The 20,481-nt window shown below is 46.5% G+C and overlaps 1 protein-coding gene across 2 annotated transcripts in view; it reads right to left on the bottom strand.

Annotated features, from left to right (window-relative positions):
* The window catches only part of SLC24A4 (solute carrier family 24 member 4), a 262,868-nt gene that overhangs the window by 163,302 nt on the left and 79,085 nt on the right, over window positions 1-20,481 (bottom strand). For both annotated transcript variants that reach the window (XM_029597828.1, XM_029597829.1), the window contains exons 3-4: window positions 11,381-11,457; window positions 9,576-9,650 (exon numbers count right to left, since the gene is read on the bottom strand). In XM_029597828.1, coding sequence (XP_029453688.1) covers window positions 9,576-9,650; window positions 11,381-11,457 — 152 coding nt within the window. The remainder of the gene's footprint in view (window positions 1-9,575; window positions 9,651-11,380; window positions 11,458-20,481) is intronic.

The raw sequence follows: 20,481 nt of genomic DNA, 5'->3' as shown, positions 1-20,481 counted from the left end.
TACTAAAATCCAGCGTACTTTTGTTTGCGCCTGGAGCGCAAACAAAAGTAGGCTATTCGCGCGCCTTTTAAAATCCGCCCCTTAGTTTTTTAGGTACTTGCCAGGTTCTTATGGCCTGGATTGGCCACTGTTAGAAACAGGATGCTGGGCTTGATGGACCCTTGGTCTACCCAGTATGGCATGTTTTTATGTTCTTCTTAGTGGTAAGCCATCCACGGATGGTGGCACACCTATGATCCTAAGTGCCATGTTTGTGGGAGAAATCCAATGCTCCAGCAAGGACCAAAAATCATGTGCCAGTCTGTGGCTACATGCCACCCCATGACCAAGCACAGAGTGTGTAACAGTGTGACGATGGTGCCCCAGCACCACATGTGCTCTGGGTAAGGCATGGCAGAGAGTGGTGGTCTTCGTCATCACCCACTCCAGTACCCGATAATGCTTCGAGAAGCAGGCCCTCTAAACTGGGTCCGAACCAGCTCCTCTGCGAGTCCTACAGGGAACAACAGCAGCGAAGTCCCTGGCAATCGCAGGTGATTAAGGAGTACTGCGGACATGTCCTGCAATCTCTGATTGTAGCCACTGGTGCTCAGAGCAGTGACTGTATCCGTAGGGCCCATGGCGCTTTCGCGCTCACCAATGCAAAGCCACCACCAGGCACCCAATGAGTCTGCAGCCAGGGCCTTGACTGTGCTAAACCGACCTATAATCAGTTTGATGGTAAACAGTGCCATCCCCAGCACCACAGGTGCCCATGGACATCGACCACCGGGGGTCCCGATGGGGACCCAGCCCAAAGGTATGGACCAAGGAAGCCAAAAAGAACAGATGACCGCCAGTACCAATTGCAATTCCCTTTGGCTCACTAATTCGTCCGAGGGGCAGCACCGCATTGTGATGACATTGAGGTCATGTTGGCACCGAGGCCGCACATCTTGACGATCTAGTGGGGGACCGCAGCATCAAGGGTACGTGCCTTGACGGCATCAAGGGCTGCCGCAGCATCGAAGCTACACACCTAGACAGCATCGAAGGCCTGCCACCGTTACGAACTCAACTGCCCCGAGGGTGCCCATGCACGCACCTTGATGGATCAAGGGCATCGATGGCATCGAGAGCACCAGGGACAATGAGAGCACCATGGTCATCGAGGGTCCAGCAGTATCGATGGTATCGTGGTCACCACAGCACTGAGTGCAGCGAAGGCACTGAGGCATCGAGTGCAGCAAGGGCACAATGCAAGCGAGTGCACCGTAACACGGCACTGAGGGCACCGTGGGCATCGAGCCACCACAGCACCGATGGCATCTTGGCCTTGAGGCATCAGTGGCATCGAGGGCGTCGACTTGCGCTGTACGCTGCCCCCCTCAATGCCCAAGCACTGGTGCAGCGAAACTCCAGCTCCACCAATGCCAACGGCTCAGAAGGCCACTATAGCTTCATGAGCGGTCATGCATCTCGAGCCAGGAAACTGCATTGCCAAGGCTGGCAAGCAGGAGGGGAGGCAACGTCATCCAGGTGCTTCTGCCCTTGAAGACTAGTTCCTTGAAATATGGGGAGGATGAGCTCTTCCCCCCCCCCCCCCTCAATCCTTCCACCGTCTGAGTCCATCGATGCTAATCGATCGGTGAACCACCATGGAACTCCAGCCCGGGAAGAACTCGGGCGAGTCCCCAGGCTCAGCGGCCTACACTGATCACCGATGGACTGCATAAGTCAGTCCTGTCAGCACCTGGAAAAAGAGAAAAAACAGACAGAGCAAGGAGAGGACACAAATACAAAAATTGCAGGAGCATTTTTTTTTGGTTTCTTGGTTTTAAGTAACAGACTCTGCCAGGCTGCACAGGGGAAATCCCACCATGCAGCCAGCAGACAGTTGGAAAGAAGAATAAAACTACCTTAAAGAAAAAGCTGCAACTCTAGAAAAAAATCACTTACAAAAACAGTGAGAAGAGAGCAAAGCTGAATTCCGAGAGCACACAACTTCTGCAACCACATAGTTCCACAGAAAAAAAGAGGCTGAGAGACTCTGCCCAGGGTGGTAGGGTAATGCCTACAGCTGCACATGCTCATTAGGGCATGTTTGAAAGCTCTAGATTCTTTGAGATCAAAGTTCCGTGCCGGGCTCTATCTGATGATGTCACCCATGTGTGAGGACTAACATCCTGCTTGTCCTAGAAGAACTTCGCCGAATATCACGTACATCTGGCTAGGTTAGCCGGATAACTTGTGGCTGGAAAAGTAGCTACTTAACTGGATATCTTCAAAGATATCCAGTTAAGTAGAGATGTGTACAATGGAAAAAAAACAAAACATGTAAATGGGCCTATGGCCTGTTAGATGAGGCCCTGTCAGCCTTGCATCTCGCACCTACAAAACTATGTAAAGTATAATTATATCCCCCGATCTGCCAACCCTATAACCGCTTTAAAAAATGTTTCAATCTCCCCCCTTGGACACCCCCCCCACTCACCCGTAGTTTAAGAGCAATTTGCTTAATTAAAGTATTTTTTTCTGCTGGGAAATTTGCTTGATTTGTACCTTTTGACATTTATTTGTTTCTGCTTGGGATGTTTGCTTGATTGATGTGTACCTTTGAAATGTATTTCTTTTTGCTAGGGAAGTTTGATTGATTGTGATATTGAAGTTTATGTCTTTCTGCTTAGGAAGTTAGTTTGTTTGACCATGCCTTTGAAGTTATTTCTTTCTTCTAGGCAACCTAGTTTTGCTTGATTTGTGCCTTTTGAAATTTAATTCTTTCTGCTTAGGATGCTTGCTTGCTTGATTTGTGCCTTTTGAGATGTATTTTTTTCTGTTTCAGAATGTAATAGAGCAGTTTCCTTGTTTGTTTTTTCCCACCTACTCCTGTTTGAAATCTACATTTATAGACTGGCACAATTAGGGGGTAGGGAGAAAATGTACATAAGAGAAGCCAACAATACTTTGAAAAATAAATTTTCACTCAAACATGGCATATAGAGTACTGCCTATAAAGGTGATTTGGGAAAATATTTGTGCAGAATAGCATAAATTACCGTATTTTTCGCTCCATAAGACGCACTTTTTTTCCCCCAAAGGTGGGGGGAAAATGTATGTGCGTCTTATGGAGCGAATATAAAAAAAAAACCAAACAAAAATCTAACAAACCCCCCCCCCCCCGACTCCCCCAAGACCTGCCGAATTAATTTCCTGCAACCCCCCACCCTCCTGACCCCCCCAAGACCTGCCAAACGTCCCTGGTGGTCCAGCGGGGGTCCAGGAGCGGTCCGGGAACGATCTCCTGGGCGTGAGCCGTCGGCTGCCAGTAAACAAAATGGCGCCGACGGCCCTATGCCCTCACTATGTCACTGAGACCGACCAATAGCAGCGGTCGGTCTCAGTGACATAGTGAGGGCATAGGGCCGTCGGCGCCATTTTGTTTACTGGCAGCCGACGGCCCTATGCCCTCACTATGTCACTGAGACCGACCAATAGCAGCGATCGGTCTCAGTGACATAGTGAGGGCATAGGGCCGTCGGCTGCCAGTAAACAAAATGGCGCCGACGGCCCTATGCCCTCACTATGTCACTGAGACCGACCAATAGCAGCGGTCGGTCTCAGTGACATAGTGAGGGCATAGGGCCGTCGGCGCCATTTTGTTTACTGGCAGCCGACGGCTCACGCCCAGGAGATCGTTCCCGGACCGCTCCTGGACCCCCAGGGACGTTTGGCAGGTCTTGGGGGGGTCAGGCGGGGGGGGGGTTGCAGGAAATTAATTCGGCAGGTCTTGGGGGGGTCAGGAGGGTGGGGGGTTGCAGGAAATTAATTCGGCAGGTCTTGGGGGGGTCAGGGGGGTGGAGGTTGTTAATTTAAAGGGATGGGGGGGGGGGGTTTGGGGGTTCCCACAGAAAGAAAAATTTTCTGATCTGGGGAGTGGACCGAAATGGCCCTCCCCAGACCCGAAAACAAAATGGGGAGAAAAAAAAAAACTATGCACTCCCCTAATTTGCTCCATAAGACGCCCAGACGCAGAGCCGGTTTAGCACAATTTTTTTTTTTTTTAATTTTCCCCCTCTGAATCCTAGGTGCGTCTTATGGTCAGGTGCGTCTTATGGAGCGAAAAATACGGTAATGGCTTTATATAAATAAGTGCAAAATTAAAATTCAATAAAATAATAGGTCTATTAGAAATCATAGGTAAACAGATTAGAAAATATTACTGGTCATCAGTTGGAGAAAATACTGCTTTGTAATGGGAAGGGGTGAGTAAATAACTGATTTAGGTAAAATTGTCATCTACAAACAAAACAAAAACTTAAGTAATTTTCTGGGGAGGTCTATTTTGTAGCATCATATTAGAACTATGTGGTAATTGGTCTGGTTTACTTTTATATCGTAAGCAAAAAGATTCTATAAAGAGAACAACACTAAACTATGCACCTTTTTATTTACCTAGGATCACCTATCCCTGACGATCCTAGTTTAAGGTTAAATATTTTTATTAAACAACCAAAGGGGCGGATTTTCAGAGCCCTGCTCGTGTAAATCCGCCCAAAACCGGGCGGATTTACGCGAGCAGGGCCCTACGCGCCGGGAAGCCTATTTTACATAGGCCTCCCGGCGCGCGCAGAGCCCCGGGACTCGCGTAAGTCCCGGGGTTCTCCGAGGGGGGCGTGTCGGGGGCGTGTCGGGGGCGGGCCCGGTCGTCGCGGCGTTTCGGGGGCGTGTCGGCAGCGTTTTGGGGGCGGGTACGGGGGCGTGGCTACGGCCCGGGGCGGTCCGGGGGCGTGGCCGCGCCCTCCGTACCCGCCCCCAGGTCGCGGCCCGGCGCGCAGGAGGCCCGCTCGCGCGCGGGGATTTACGCCTCCCCGACAAAGGTAAGGGGGGGTTTTAGACAGGGCCAGGTGGGTGGGTTAGGTAGGGGAAGGGAGGGGAAGGTGAGGGGAGGGCAAAGGAAAGTTCCCTCCGAGGCCGCTCCGATTTCGGAGCGGCCTTGGAGGGAACGGGGTAGGCTGCGCGGCTCGGCGCACGCCGGCTATACGAAATCGATAGCCTTGCGCGCGCCGATCCAGGATTTTAGCGGATACGCGCGGCTCCGCGCATATCTACTAAAATCCAGCGTACTTTTGTTTGCGCCTGGAGCGCAAACAAAAGTAGGCTATTCGCGCGCCTTTTAAAATCCACCCCAAAGCGTACAGCCACAATAATAACAATGCCAATATTTTTTTTTAACAATTTTACCCCATCAAATAAACATATCCCAACTCCCCACAGTCAGAAACCCGATCCAGAGAGAGTATCTCCTCTCATGAAATTCATAGTCGCATCGTCTCTGTATGAGAGTATACCCATCTTCCTGTCAGCCCAAGACTCGAGACGGCTGCAGCATATTTCGCAGACCTACCGGCATCCTTGTGATGAACGGTCCCAAAATTTGATGAAAAACAGCTTAATCTTCAGAAGATTTGGTGAGAGAAATATGATATGCCAGGTAAACTGTACCTGTCATTCATTCTTGTATTCCGTTCAGAAAAAGAAAAGGGCAGATTTTTTTTAACCAGTCAAACAATAACCATTTCTTAGCTAACAGGCTTTAACCAAAGAAGTTCGTGGAATCTCCCAATATATAAAGATGATTACCTAAGTCATTTAATATACAAAATTCAGGAGAAATAAAACCACTGTTTCCCCTGTAATAGCTGTTAAATACTGAATAATGGAGTTCCAAAATAATTGAATTTTAGAGCAATCCCATAAAAAATCCAACAATGTTCCAGGTATTGCACATTTAAGACAACGGGCAGAAACAGTAAATTTCATCTGCTGTGCTCTTAAAGTGGTTATGATAAACCTATGTAAAACACGATATTGCATTTCCTGAAGATGATGATCCTAGTTTAAAGCCCTTAGTTATTACCTACTCTCCCCTTCCTGATACAAAGCAGTATGTTGACTCTGTGCCCAGAGAGTTGGATCAGGAGAAGGTGTTAGATGTAGTGTGCTTGGATTTCAGTAAGGCCTTTCACATGGTTCTGCATAAGCGACTTATACATAAACTGAGCATCCTCAGTGTGGGCCTAAAGTGATTAACTGGGTTAGAAACGAGTTGCGTGAAAAGCAAAAAAAAAGGGTAGTGGTAAACAGAGTTCACGTGAAGGAGGAGGCATTACTAGCGGTGTCCCATGGGGATTGGTCCTTGGGCCAGTTCTTTTCAACATTTTCATAGGTGATATAGCGGAAGGACTTTCGGGAAAGGTTTGTCTTTTTTGGATGATACCAAAATCTGCAACAGAGTAGATACCTGGAAGGTGTGGAAAATATGAGGAATAGTCTAGAGTCTGGCAACTAAGATTTAATGCTAAAAAATGCAGAGTCATACATTTGGGCTGCAAAAACTCAAAGAAGCAGTACAGTATAGAGCATGAAATTATAAGCAGGAAAGGAGTGCAGGATCTGGGGGGGCGGGGGATTGCATCTGATGATCTTAAGGTGGCCAAACAGGTGGATAAGGTGATGGCAAAAACCAGAAAGATGCTTGGTTGCATAGGTAGAGGAATATAAAGCAGGAAAAAAGGAGGAGATATTCTGCTGTTTAAGTCTAGTGAGACTTCACTTGGAATACTATATACAATTCTGAAGACTGCAAAAAGACAGAAAACGGGTGGAGTTGGTCCAAAGGGTGGCTACTAAAATAGTCAATGGTCTTTTTATTAAGCATATGGGGATAGACTTAAAGATCTAAACATGAATACCCTAGAAGAAAGGCGTGATAAGGGGAGATTTGATAGAGACTAAATATCTCCAAGGTATCAATGCACTGGAGGTGGGCCTCTTTCAACAGACATGGGATAAGGGTGAAAGGGGATAGAGTCAGGAGTAATCTTTGAAAGTATTTCTTAACAGAAAGGTATTGGATGCATGGAATAGCCTCGCAGTGGAGGTGGTGGACACAAGAACAAAATCTGAATTCAAGAAAGCATGGTATAAGCACATGGGATCTCTGAGGGAGTGGCAGGGGTTGTAGAGCTGAATGGTTGGTGTGGATGGGCAGATTTAGAGAGGTCGTATGGTCTTTTTCTGTTGTTATATTGCTATGTTTTGGGAGAAATGAAAAAATGGTAGCTTTGCAAAATAAAAGAAGTCATAAACAGGGAGTGTTGCTAACTGTGCAAATTTTGGGTAAATACTTAATGTATCTCCATTTTTATATCATTAAATACTACCCTCTAGTGCTGGATTCTGTAATAGCTTGCCACATAAATGGTACAGCATCCAAATCCAGTAAGCAACTTGCGGTCAGCATTAACACAAATTATGCTTGATGTACATTAGGGATGTGCATCTGTTTGAAATGAATGTAAAGAAATACAACAAATGAGGCCATTTTTGGTTCATTCCGAACATTTAAGACCGTACACTAAAATGGCACTGGTTATACCAGAAAGCTGATCAAACAAACATAGACTGGTCGTCTTAGTTATTTTATTGAGTAGGTGCCAGTCAAAGTTCTGGAAACTTTGACAAAAGTGTTCCGTCACTGGGCTCCATCCTGTGATGTCACCCATATATGAGGACTACCATCCTGCTTGTCCTGTGAGAACACTGTAATTCTTGGCAGATAAGGATGATGTTTTTGTTCACCCAGACTGCTTATTTGTCCCTCTCATTTCTGGAACCACAGACCTTCCTTAATCTTTGATCACCTATCTTCCTTATCCATGCCACCACACTCGGTCTGTTCCAAGCATCCTTGAATCCTGACAATCTTCTGTTTACTACTACCTCTACTAGTAACTGACTGCAGGCATCCACACCTCCCCTCTCCCTAGCCTTCCCATAAGCTAAAGCTGTATTTCCTCACCTGGAACTTGTCCTATTGCTAAATGTATTTTCATTTCTTCAAAATTTCATGGCTTCCAAAAGGAGCAAGGAGAATGAGAAACATTGCCCCTCTATAAGAATCCTACACAGATTCCTGGCTAAAGCCACTGACAGTTGCTCCAAGCATATCCCCTCTCTGTAGTCCCAGGGTCTCTGACCTGGAGCCCTGGATTAATGCAGAAGGTGCAGTACCTGAACCTTTCTGTGCTCTTGATTTTATTCCTTCTCCTAAATCTCAGGCACCACGCATTGGGGTTTATCTGTTTATACTCCTCCCATGATCTCATAGCCAGGTGACCCAGTGGAGACGCAAGCTTCCTAGTAAGGAACCTGTGGGCAGCATTATAATATTGCTATCAATAACCAGTGATTTGAAAGGAATACCCAAGTTGCACGGCAGGGCACTGGAATTTGCTGGCAAATTGTAACTGACCAGGGTACAACAGCAAAGATACACAAACCGAAGTAACCAGACTACCTGATCTTGCAGAACCTGCTCCTCTGCAGAGGTGTTACTGACTATCTGTTACTTTGCCTATCTGTGATGCTGCATCACAATTGTAAAGAAATGCCAGTAACTGTGGTTTGGTACACCATGGCTCTGAAACATTCGCATTTTCATTTCAGGTTGAAATGTAAGGCATTACAACAGAAGTAGGCAATTCCGATCTTCCAGAGCTGCAAGCCAGTCGGGATTTCAGACTATCCACAGTGAATATGCATGAGGTGTTTGCACATTTGTATGGAAATACATCTCATGCATATTTATGGTTGATATTCTGAAAACCTGAATATGAGGCTCTGGAAGACTGAAATTGTCCACCAGTACAATACAAGAGAAGTGGCAGCTAATACTGTACAAATAGGATAACAAGATGCACCTTTTATTTATTTTCAAATTCCCTGAGAGCATCACTTTAAGTTTTACGCTCATAGGTCAGAGCAGTCTAGTGCACTCAGAAAAGCAGTTTGTATTTGGGGATACTCTTAAGAGCACAAAGACAGCAGATCAAAAGTTGAAAAGGAAGTACCAAGGAAGCAGTTCAACACCACTGCCTATAGAGTTGGCTATGCTGGGACATTACTTAAATTAGTCTCCCCCACTGCCACCCGTCACCAAGAGGGCTATTCAATATAAAGTCATTGGGTGTTAGAAGCATCACATTTATTACCAGTAGGGGGTTGCCCCATAAGATCCAGATTGTAAAGGAGATGGCTGTGTTAATTTTGGCTTTCTCCCGTTAACACTGATGGCCTTTGGGTTCAATAGTCATTAATAAATTAACGCAAGTCTACAGGTCCTTGCCCACGGCAGAACAAAACCAGGACCGACTCAGCTTGTGTTGCATGATCTGTGGTCATCACGTAACCACTGCAGTGAATCAAAGAGCTAACATTTTTTAAAAAGAAGACCAAGAAGTGTGATTGCTGGACAACAGGACATGATTTCGTACTAGAAAATAAAAACCAATAAACATATCATTCAATGTATATCACTGGGTTTCCTTGTATGCTTTTGTATGGTGACATTTAGGCTGCTCACACTCCGATTCCCCCAGTAAAGCTGCGGAAGTGAGACGGTGCCATGTGGCCATTTTACTATCAATCTGGCTTCCCCCATGTTCCGGGACGTGGCACTTTGAACTCTCTCTTAGCCCTCAGCCACCCTTAGGATTTTCAATACAACACAAAGCCTGCGGTGACTTTTTACGTACCTCGCATATTTTTTCTAGCGCTGGGACAAAGAAGTCATCGCACACAATAGCCAAGGCATAGAACATGTACAGCGCCTGCGGAAAAGAAGGAGAGAGCCCACTGGTTACATACACGTTGCATAACGAGCAAATGCCATCGTGTTTGTTCCAACGTGACAACATCACGGCGCTGAATGCAGCCCATCTGTTCCAGGCAGCAAAAAAAAAAAAAAAGCTTAATCTGTTGTTTTACTGTAAAATTATCCACAGTAAAAGTAAACACATGCTCATCCATTTTAACAACACAGTTAATGGCAATGTGGTAGATTAAATGGGTTGAAAATTACTGAAATAGCAGAAGCATTATGATGAAACGGGAAATATTGCCCTAGGAAGCTCGGAAACCTGAATGGTGCAGAGCTAACAAACACCATGGTACAGCAGACTGCTCTATAAATAAACTTCATATGCGTATAATACATCATTTTTAGGAGCTAATCAATACCCATTAGCAGTTTTTATAAACACTCCTGTGCCTTACTCTTAAAGCAGCAGAGCAGAAGAGCTCCCATGTGAAGGCTGAAAACTGATCAGGTTTTCAGGAGGATGAAGATATGCTAATTACCTGATTCTTACACCAAATATAAACAAATATATAATCTGATAAATATTCATGGTGGACATTCTGAAAACTGAACCTGTTTGTGGCCCTCAAAGATAAGAGTTGTGCTCAGGGGCATAGCTAAGAGGGGGGGGGCTCAGGAGCCTTTGCATTTTGCTCAGGCCCCTTCCCCTAGCAGCAGTATGATATCACATCTGAATCAACCCTTAAAGGTGCAGCAGTTAGAGGGCCTGAAGACACTGGAATCACAGCCAGTCTGTGATCCCCTGCACCTTTAAAAAGGCTAACTTGAACAGGGAAACTACATGGCCCCTGGACTAGCCCTGGAAAGATTTGAGGCTTCTCCAAGTCTGTTTACTTTTGGCAGATAGCTGGAGAATGAAAAGAAAGCAGATACAGAGTGTGGCCAGAGAGTACAGGGCTCTGTAGCCACTATGGGGAAGAACAACACAGGATAGGGTAAGGAATGGGGGCAGGGCAGGAAAGGGGGTTAGCATAGGCCCACCCCCCACCCCCATAATTCAGTTCTGGTTGTGCTCCCCCAGCTTAAAGCATTGTGCTGCTCCCACCTATGCCCTTCCTCCCTTCCCCCTCCTTATCTCATCCCTCAGCAAAGGTGTGCAGTGAAGGGGGAGGAGGAGAAAGATGCAAGGAAAACAGGGTTAGCATTTTAGCACATTTTGTAAAAAGCTTTACGGTTATAATAAGACCGTCTTCCATTCTGTGCGATTCTGCTTACAGGTTCCACCAGGGAAAAATCAATCCAGGGTTCCACGAGGCTTATGAGATGCTGCTCTCCCGGCAGCTCGGAAGCAAAAGCAAATCTCTTAATGAGTGAAAGAACTTAAAAAGTAAAATTCAATCACGAGTTTGTGCTCCCTGACCTCTCTCCGATTTTTACATAAGCAGCATACCTACTGGGTTTTTTTAATGGCAGGTGTAATCCTTCTGGTTTGGTCAGCATTCAAACGAGGGTTCGTATCCTCAGTGAGGACAGGAGCCAGGGCGTTAACCCCCCCTTCCCCCTTATCGTACATATTCTCACCCTCGGACAAAAGGCCAAGAGGACAGTGCCACAGCTCACGACTCACACTTTTCATCTTAGCCAGAAAAGTAACCCCCAAAAAAGGCAGGGAAAGGATAATTGTCTTCCGCAGATTAAGAGAGGCAATGTTTAGCTAATAATTTTTTTTTAAAAACTTACACATAAAATATGACACGCAATTGCTCCTTGCTTTCGTTCTTCAACTGTAAATAAATCACCAGGAAACTCGTTGATTGCTGCAAGAGAAAAGAAATGTTAATGTTAGCGTCACACTCATAAGCAGAAGTGCAGTGTAAAGCCCCTTAACTTAATTAAATTCATTAACCTAACCCAGGAAAACGGTATGATCCCTTCCACCCCTGCTGGAAGGATGTGTTTCAGCCCTACGTGGGGTGTACTAGGATCCTGGAGACTTTCCTGAGATCTCTTCTCTTGTAGAGCTGAGAGAGGAGTAAGAATTGCCTGGGCAGTCGTGAAGGTGTGCAGAGTGCTGGAAGCCAACACCACTCTGTCCTTCCAACAGGACCCGAAAAATGGGAACTGTATATAGGAGGCACTGGCGTTCCTGAGGTGCCAGGCTCTAGTGGGACAAGGGAGGCTGCTCCAGGGTTCTGGCATAGTAGCTTGATGGTAGCGCGCTTCTGGATCTATCTATGTAGTCCGGGCACAGATGGAGTTATTTTTTTTCAGCCCTAAACAAAAGGATTTCCCCTCCGGCCCTGAAGGCTCCACTTAGAATTCTCACTAAGCAGCCAGCACCTTAGTTCTGAGGAGTTAGGAGAGAGAAGAAACCATCTATTCAGCAAGAACAAAAACTGTGATTGTACGCAGACAGTAATTTCCTTTCTGTTCTGCTTTGACAATAAATGCAAGCCATGGGGAGCACCAACCCACCCATTTTGTGGAGAAGCCTTTGTAAAGCAACTCCATCAAGGGGAACACATCAATATCTTCAACACCACTTAAACTGGACTCACACCCACCTCTCCCCTGTCAAGGGCCCAGGGGCTGGCTACAGCAGAAATGTTAAGTAATATGACACAGAAATGGCGACAGCTGACGCAATTTAATGAACAATGTGGATTCAGCGAAGCTTTAAAGTTTCATTGGGTTAAAACCTGTACATCTTTGGAGGACGTTAGGAAGACATACAGAACAAACTCCAGTGCCAAAAGTGACGAGAACAGACTGGGATGTAGAGCATTTCCACCATAAAGACTTGATTTCTCCTCAAACTAACATGGCACAAGGCAGTGAAATACAAGGTGTTGGGTTTTGGCTGCTGTACAGCCTCCCCTCCACTAGAGGGACTTCCACGAGCACATTTCTCTGGCTGGCCAAGCTCCTCTCACCTGCCTGCACCACATCCAGACTCCAGCATTACTTAACCCTCAATGCTTAGGCATCGAGCTCCTACTGGCCCCTTGCTTTAGCACTTCTGCTTTGCGGCCTTCCCAGGCCCTTCTTTGCTTCACTTCGTGGCCTTTGGCCTTCTAAATCCAGTCTTACCTTGCTTTGCCTTGTGGTCTTTGAACCTTCTGACCTCTGCCTTGCCTAGCCTGGTCTTGTGGCCTCCGGGCCTTCTGTCCCCAGCTATCCTTGTCTTGCTGTTCTTAGTCTTGCCCTGTGGCCTTAGGGCCTCCAGACTCCTTTCTTGCTTGTGGCATATTCAGGCCTACTTCTGACGCCCGGCCTCCTGGTCTTCTCTATCTCTGTGACCTTTCTAGGATTTTCCCTGCCTTGCCCCTCAGGGCCTTTCTGTACTGTTGCCTTCAGGCTTTATGTTCCATGTTCTGTGTTGTCCTTGTCCTATTTTGTCCTGTCTTAGACTGTCCTTGCTGTAGTCTCTATTCCGGTTGTTCCAGCTCCATGCTTACCCTCACCCAGCTTCAGTCGGTTCCCGAGTTCCAGCTCACTCTTACCCGCACCCGGATCCAGTATGTTCCTGAGTTCCAGCTCACTCTTACCCACACCCGGATCCAGTATGTTCCTGAGTTCCAGCTCACTCTTACCCGCACCCGGATCCAGTATGTTCCTGAGTTCCAGCTCACTCTTACCCACACCCGGATCCAGTATGTTCCTGAGTTCCAGCTCACTCTTACCCGCACCCGGATCCAGTATGTTCCTGAGTTCCAGCTCATTCTTACCCGCACCCGGATCCAGTATGTTCCCGAGTTCCAGCTCACTCTTACCCGCACCCGGATCCAGTATGTTCCCGAGTTCCAGCTCACTCTTACCCGCACCCGGATCCAGTATGTTCCCGAGTTCCAGCTCACTCTTACCCACACCTGGCTCCAGTATGTTCCCGAGTTCCAGCTCACTCTTACCCGCACCCGGATCCAGTCTGTTCCTGAGTTCCAGCTCACTCTTACCCGCACCCGGATCCAGTCTGTTCCCGAGTTCCAGTCCACTCTTACCCGCACCCGGATCCAGTATGTTCCTGAGTCCCAGCTAACTCTTACCCACACCCGGCTCTAGTCTGTTCCCGAGTTCCAGCTCACTCTTACCCGCACCCGGATCCAGTATGTTCCTGAGTTCCAGCTCACTCTTACCCACACCCGGATCCAGTATGTTCCTGAGTTCCAGCTCACTCTTACCCGCACCCGGATCCAGTATGTTCCTGAGTTCCAGCTCACTCTTACCCACACCCGGATCCAGTATGTTCCTGAGTTCCAGCTCACTCTTACCCGCACCCGGATCCAGTATGTTCCTGAGTTCCAGCTCATTCTTACCCACACCCGGCTCTAGTCTGTTCCCGAGTTCCAGTCCACTCTTACCCGCACCCGGATCCAGTATGTTCCTGAGTTCCAGCTCATTCTTACCCACACCCGGCTCTAGTCTGTTCCCGAGTTCCAGTCCACTCTTACCCGCACCCGGATCCAGTATGTTCCTGAGTTCCAGCTCATTCTTACCCACACCCGGCTCTAGTCTGTTCCCGAGTTCCAGTCCACTCTTACCCGCACCCAGATCCAGTATGTTCCTGAGTTCCAGCTCATTCTTACCCACACCCGGCTCTAGTCTGTTCCCGAGTTCCAGTCCACTCTTACCCGCACCCGGATCCAGTATGTTCCTGAGTTCCAGCTCATTCTTACCCACACCCGGCTCTAGTCTGTTCCCGAGTTCCAGTCCACTCTTACCCGCACCCGGATCCAGTATGTTCCTGAGTTCCAGCTCACTCTTACCCACACCTGGCTCTAGTCTGTTCCCGAGTTCCAGTCCACTCTTACCCACACCCGGATCCAGTATGTTCCCGAGTTCCAGTTCACTCTTACCCACACCTGGCTCCAGTCTGTTCCCGAGTTCCAGTCCACTCTTACCCGCACCCAGATCCAGTATGTTCCCGAGTTCCAGCATTGCCTGCCTTGCTCTAGCCTCAGTGGACTACCCAAATCTAAACACAACCATGGTTATGCCATCCTGCGACACTCTGGAGGTGGTATCTACTACTCTCCTCCAGCACTGAAGCCACAATACAAGGCAGTTACCCAATCAACACTTCTGACCAGAAAGACAATAATTCAGATTATTTTTCCTATGAAAACTGTAAACACTTCTCACAATGCAGCACACACAAATGTGGATATATTAGACAAAGGAGATATGCCCTGCTAGCGATTTGATTTCAGCATCTGAAGGAAACTTTTTTCTTAAATTTGTATTTCCCAACCTTTCAAAAGATTTACTTCTAGACTTGTTCCTCAAGACAAGTATCAAATGCTTTACTGCTCTCTTGTCATCATGTACAAATTAGATATGCAAAGTCATATAAGATCTGTCATAAAATCTTCATTTTACAAACTCCATTTACTAAAACACATCAAACCTCTTCTAGATACATCTGCATTCCGAACAATTCTTCCATCATTGGTACTGACAAGCGTTGACTACTGCAATTCCCTTTACTAAGCACTCCCTTGTTCCACAATACAGCCACTTCAGTTAGTCCCAAAATGCAACAGTACGGCTCTTATCCAACATAAAATTACATGGACATATCTCCCAGATTCTTTTTAGTCTACACTGGTTACCTATCAAATGGCGCACACAATATAAAATTCTATCAATCTTATACAACCTCATTGATAACAACAATAATACTTGGCTGTCTGCTAGCTCACACTTATACATTCCCTCCCGAAATTTAAGATCTAGAAATCAATTTCTGTTGCAAGTCCCCTCCCCAAAACCACAAGGCTTGTAGCGACGGGTGAACGTGCATTTTCCATCGCAAGACCTATCCTATGGAACGCCATACCTCAAACCCTTAGATCCATACGCAATCCCAAAGAACTTAAGAAACACTTAAAGCATTCCTTATTTAAACAAGCTTTTGCTGATTTCTGCAAATCCTAATCAGCAGTCCCATATTCTTAACCGCTTTCAGCTATTTTTAAAGGTCTTTTTTCTACATTTTATTGTTGTCAAGTTTCTACAATGTTTTATTTTTGTCTTAGGATTTTATGTTAAATTATGAATGCATTATTGTAACCTGCTCCGAACACTGATGGGTGTGGGAAATAAATCCTTTTTAAATAAAAATAAATAAAATAAAAATACACTGTCAGAAAAGCATTAATCTTGTATGAGATGGCTGGCAGCTAGAACTGTTCAGGTCAAAATTCATCAAAAATTCGATAGCTGCTTCAAAAATACAAGACCACAATCTCCCTGGGAAATTTTCCTGACTTTCCTCCCCTAGCTATAGCCAAGGTTTCATGGCAGGAACACATTTAGCTTGTTTCCCTCCTTAGGCCCTGACTGTGAGTGCTGTTAAGTATCCAAGCAACACAGCAGACATGCATCACCCAGTTCCTTAGTTGTAATTTTACTTCAGACTATTAAGCATTTTACAGCTTTAATCAGCCAGTTGAAAGCTGCCTTCCTTCGATGTGGCTAAAAGTTAGCGCCTTTTTCCATAAGGCGCATAGGTAGCTCCTGCCACTTGGAGAGGAGCTCCTGCGGGGCCTGTTTAGGTTGGCGTAGGAAACACACGTATGTAGACTGCAGTTTTTAATCTCCATGCATAGTTTTCCAGCTAAATTTTTACCCTCAGAAATATCAGGTCCAATTAAAATATACGGTGCGCTCTTTAATCTAAAGTGGAGAGTTTGAAAATTGTTCCCACAAAGGGCAGGGGTAAAAACAGGTTACGTTACTTAAAAGATATCAGAGGGGGAGGACTGCGTATTGCTTTAAGTATGGGACTGTGCATTTCTCATCTACCCAAATGGTAGAGGGTGAAGAGGGAAGGCAAGAGAAACTGAAGTGGATAGGGAGCAATATCTTGCAGTCAGTCAAATGTGCATGGCTGACATGTGCATGGCTATATTTTTAGCTAAAAGCAGTATAGACAAGAATGCAATCTACTACTTCTAGTACTTATAATTTCTATAGCATATGCAGCGCTGTACAAATCTGCTTTGAAGTGCCTGAAAGGTGGACTAGAAATCAAATAAATAAATAAGTCCTTCTCTGCCATCATCTACCATGTTGTTGTGTAAATGTATGACAGATATCGATTTGAATGAAACATTTTATGCCATAATATGCATGGAATCTATAAATAAAGTTGTATTTAGTGTACAGATTTGGAGATGTTTCTATTTGTGACAGATAAGACAGGAAGTCTCCCATGTGCTCTCTTTTGTGGGTAAGGTTTTCGATTAAAATAAATTCAAGCTCTCACACATTTCTGACTGTCATTACTAAGAGCAAATTTCTGCAAATAAAACATGAGCCTGGTCAAACTTCAAATTCATGTTTGTGAACTGTGTTTCGGACTGTGCTTATGAACTGTGTTTTTAATGTAATTTTCTCATTTCTTTTTCGGATGCCTAGCCTTTTATGATAAATTTAATTTATATACTGAAGCCCTTTTCATTATAAAGGAGATCGCACCATGCTTTATCATCCTGCGATAATCTAGCTGAAGCACATGGGATGCCACCTGCAGAGCACCTGTAACAGGTGTTCTCACAGGACAGCAGGATGTTAGTCCTCACATATGGGTGACATCACAGGATGGAGCCCAATCATGGAATACTTTTGTCAAAGTTTCTAGAACTTTGACTGGCACCTACTGGGCATGCCAAGGGTGGCACTAACCCTGCAACCAGCAGGGGTCCCCCTTCAGTCTTGTTTAAAAGCTAAAGTAAGTGCAAAAAATAAAATAAGAAAACGTATAGAACCCAACACCATGGGGTGGCGGGTGGGTTTCGTGAGGACTAACATCCTGCTGTCCTGTGAGGACACCTGTTACAGGTAAGCAACTTCTGCTTTCTCGCAGGACAAACAGGATGGTAGTCCTCACACATGGGTGAGTACCGAGCTGAGGATGTCTGAGGTATGCACCAAATGTACCTAAGACGTGCAACAGGCACAAAAACTGGGGCAGAATTTGGTAGAGGGCATCCTAAACCCTAATGGGTAGGTGGAAGGGTGTTGGTACATGAAGTTGCAAATAGGTTACGCAAAACAGACTGGCCGAAGATGGAATCTTGTCTGCCAGGCTTGTCTAAACAATAATGGGCTGCAAAGGTATGGAGAGAACTCCAGGTAGCAGCCCTACAAATATCATGAAGCGGCACTGAGCGAAGGTGCGCTACTGCAGTTGCCATGGCCCTGACAGAGTGTGCTTTAACACGGTCTTGAAGTGGAATGTCTGCTTGCTGATAGCAAAAGGAAATGCAAGCCGCTAACCAGGAGGAGAGAGTCTGCTTACCCACAGGTTGACCCAATCTGATGGAATCGAAAGAACCAAAAAATTGAGTGCCTTTCCTGTGGGCAGCTGTACGGTCTAGATAAAATGCTAGAGATCATTTACAGTCAAGGGTATGCAGAGCCTGTTCTCCTGGATTGGAATGGGGCCTGAGAAAGAAGGTGGGTAGTATAATGGATTGATTAATGTGAAACTCGGATACTACCTTAGGCAAAAACTTAGGGTGAGTGTGGAGTACTACCCGGTCGTGCAGAAGTTTAGTGTAAGGCAGGTAGGTGACTAGAGCCTGTAACTCACTAACTCTGCGAGCGGATGTGATTGCCAAAAGAAAAATCACTTTCCATGTGAGATAGCGAAGATCACAAGATTGGAGAGGCTCAAATGGTGGTCTCATGAGCCGACCCAAAACCAGGTTGAGGTCCCAAGAGGGGGCCGGAGGGCGCAATGGAGGCTTGAGGTGGAGCAAGCCCTTCAGAAAACGTGTTACAAGGGGTTGTACTGAAATGGGAACATCCACAACACCTTTATTGAAGGCAGCTACCGCACTGACATGCACCCTGATGGAAGAAGTTTTTAGACCTGATTCTGACAAGTGCCAGAGATAGTCTAGAAACTTCGTGGTGGAACAAGTGAAAGGATCAAGGGACAGGGAAGAACACCATAACTTAAACCTGTTCCATTTGTAATAATAAGATTTTCTTGTGAAAGGCTTTCGTGAAGCAATCAAGACACGGGAAACTAGCTCCAAAGGTTGAGTGGCTGAAGAATTAACCTTTCAACATCCAGGCAGTCAGAGACAAGGCCTGAAGATTGGGGTGGCGTAGGCACCCGTTGTTCTGAGTGATCAGAAGCGGGTCCTTTCCCAGGGGAATGTGCCTGAGAATGGAGAGGTCCTAGAGAATCAGAAACCACACTTGGCGTGGCCAGTGAGGGGCTATCAGGATCATGTTTCCCTTGTCCTGACGTAACTTCACGAGAGTCTTTGAAATAAGTGGAAGTGGAGGGAATGCATATAGGAGACTGGTGGCCCATGAGAGGGAGAACATATCTCTTGGTAGTGAGTGATGGCTGAGATTGAGAGAGCAAAGGTTCTCTACTTTGCGGTTTTGAGGTGACGCAAAGAGGTCTATGTGAGGGTAACCTCAACGTTGGAATATTGAGTCTGCTACTGTGGGATTGAGGGACCACTTGTGCGGCTGAAAGGTGCGACTCAGCTTGTCTGCCAACACATTGTCCACTCCCGGCAAGTAGGTGGCCTTGAGGTACATCGAGTGCGAAAGGGCCTCCGCCCATATCTGTGCAGCTTCCTGACACAGAAGGTAGGAGCCCGTTCCCCCTTGCTTGTTGATGTACCACATGGCCACCTGGTTGTCTCTCTTTGAATCAGGATGACCTGGTTGGAAAGGCGATCCTGAAACACCCTGAGAGCATATCTGATTGCTCGTAGTTCCAGGAAATTTATTTGGTGTTTGGCTTCCTCTGGAGACCAGGTCCCTTGAGTTTGTAGATTGGCAACATGTGTTCCCCAGCCGAGGTTGGAGGCATCGGTTGTAAGGGTTATTTGAGGATCTGGAGCCTGGAAAGGAAGGCCTTGGAGAAGATTGGACTGATTTTTCCACCAAGCCAGAGACAGACGAAGTGGGTTGGTGATGTGGACAATGGTTGAGATGATTGAATCCACTGTGACCTTAGAGTCCACTGCATGACTCTCATGGCGAGACAAGCCATTGGAGTGACATGTACTGAGGACGCCATGTGTCCCAGCAAGATTAGGAAGTGGCGTGCACTTGAGCATTGTTGAGACTGCAGTTGATGGGCAAGAGAAGTGAGAGTGAGAGCTCATTCTCGAGGAAGAAATGCTTTTGCTTTGAAGGTGTCCAGGTCTGCTCCTATGAACGACAGGGTTTGTGATGGGACTAAGCTGGACTTTGGGTAATTGATGAGAAACCCTAGGGAGATCAGGGTATGCAAGGTGAGACATAGGGACGTCAGAGCAGCTTGCTGGGTGGGAGCCCTGATCAACCAATTGTCGAGGTAGGGGTAGACGTGGATACCTTGAGTCCTGAGGAATGCTGCTACCACTACAAGGCACTTGGTGAAGACTCGTGGTGCAGATGCCAGGCCAAATGGTAGCATTCGGTATTGATAGTGCTTTGGGCCTACCAGGAATCGCAGAAATTTGCGATGAGACGGAGTTATTGTGATGTGTGTGTAAGCGTCCTGGAGGTCTAGAGAGTAGAGCCATTCTTCCCTTTGCAGAAGGGGAAGGAGGGAACCCAAGGTTACCATCTTGAACATTTCTCTTTGTAGGTACTTGTTTAAGGCGCAAAGGTCTAGTATCGGGCGAACGCCACCTAACTTTTTTGGGATTAGCAAGTACCGAGAATAGAATCCGAGGCCCTGTTGGGAGTAGGGCACTGGTTCGATTGCTCTGGATCGGAGGAGAAGGGAGACTTCCTGATCCAGGAGTGATGAGTGGTCGGATGTTCCCCACGTCAGCCGAGGTGGGGAGTCCGGTGGGATGGAGAGAAAGTTGAGGTGA

This window comes from Rhinatrema bivittatum, chromosome 4, assembly GCF_901001135.1.
Source record: "Rhinatrema bivittatum chromosome 4, aRhiBiv1.1, whole genome shotgun sequence".
NCBI lineage: Eukaryota > Metazoa > Chordata > Amphibia > Gymnophiona > Rhinatrematidae > Rhinatrema > Rhinatrema bivittatum.
The sequence above is the reverse complement of the archived record's forward strand: the minus strand, read 5'-3'. Positions and strand labels throughout refer to the sequence as shown.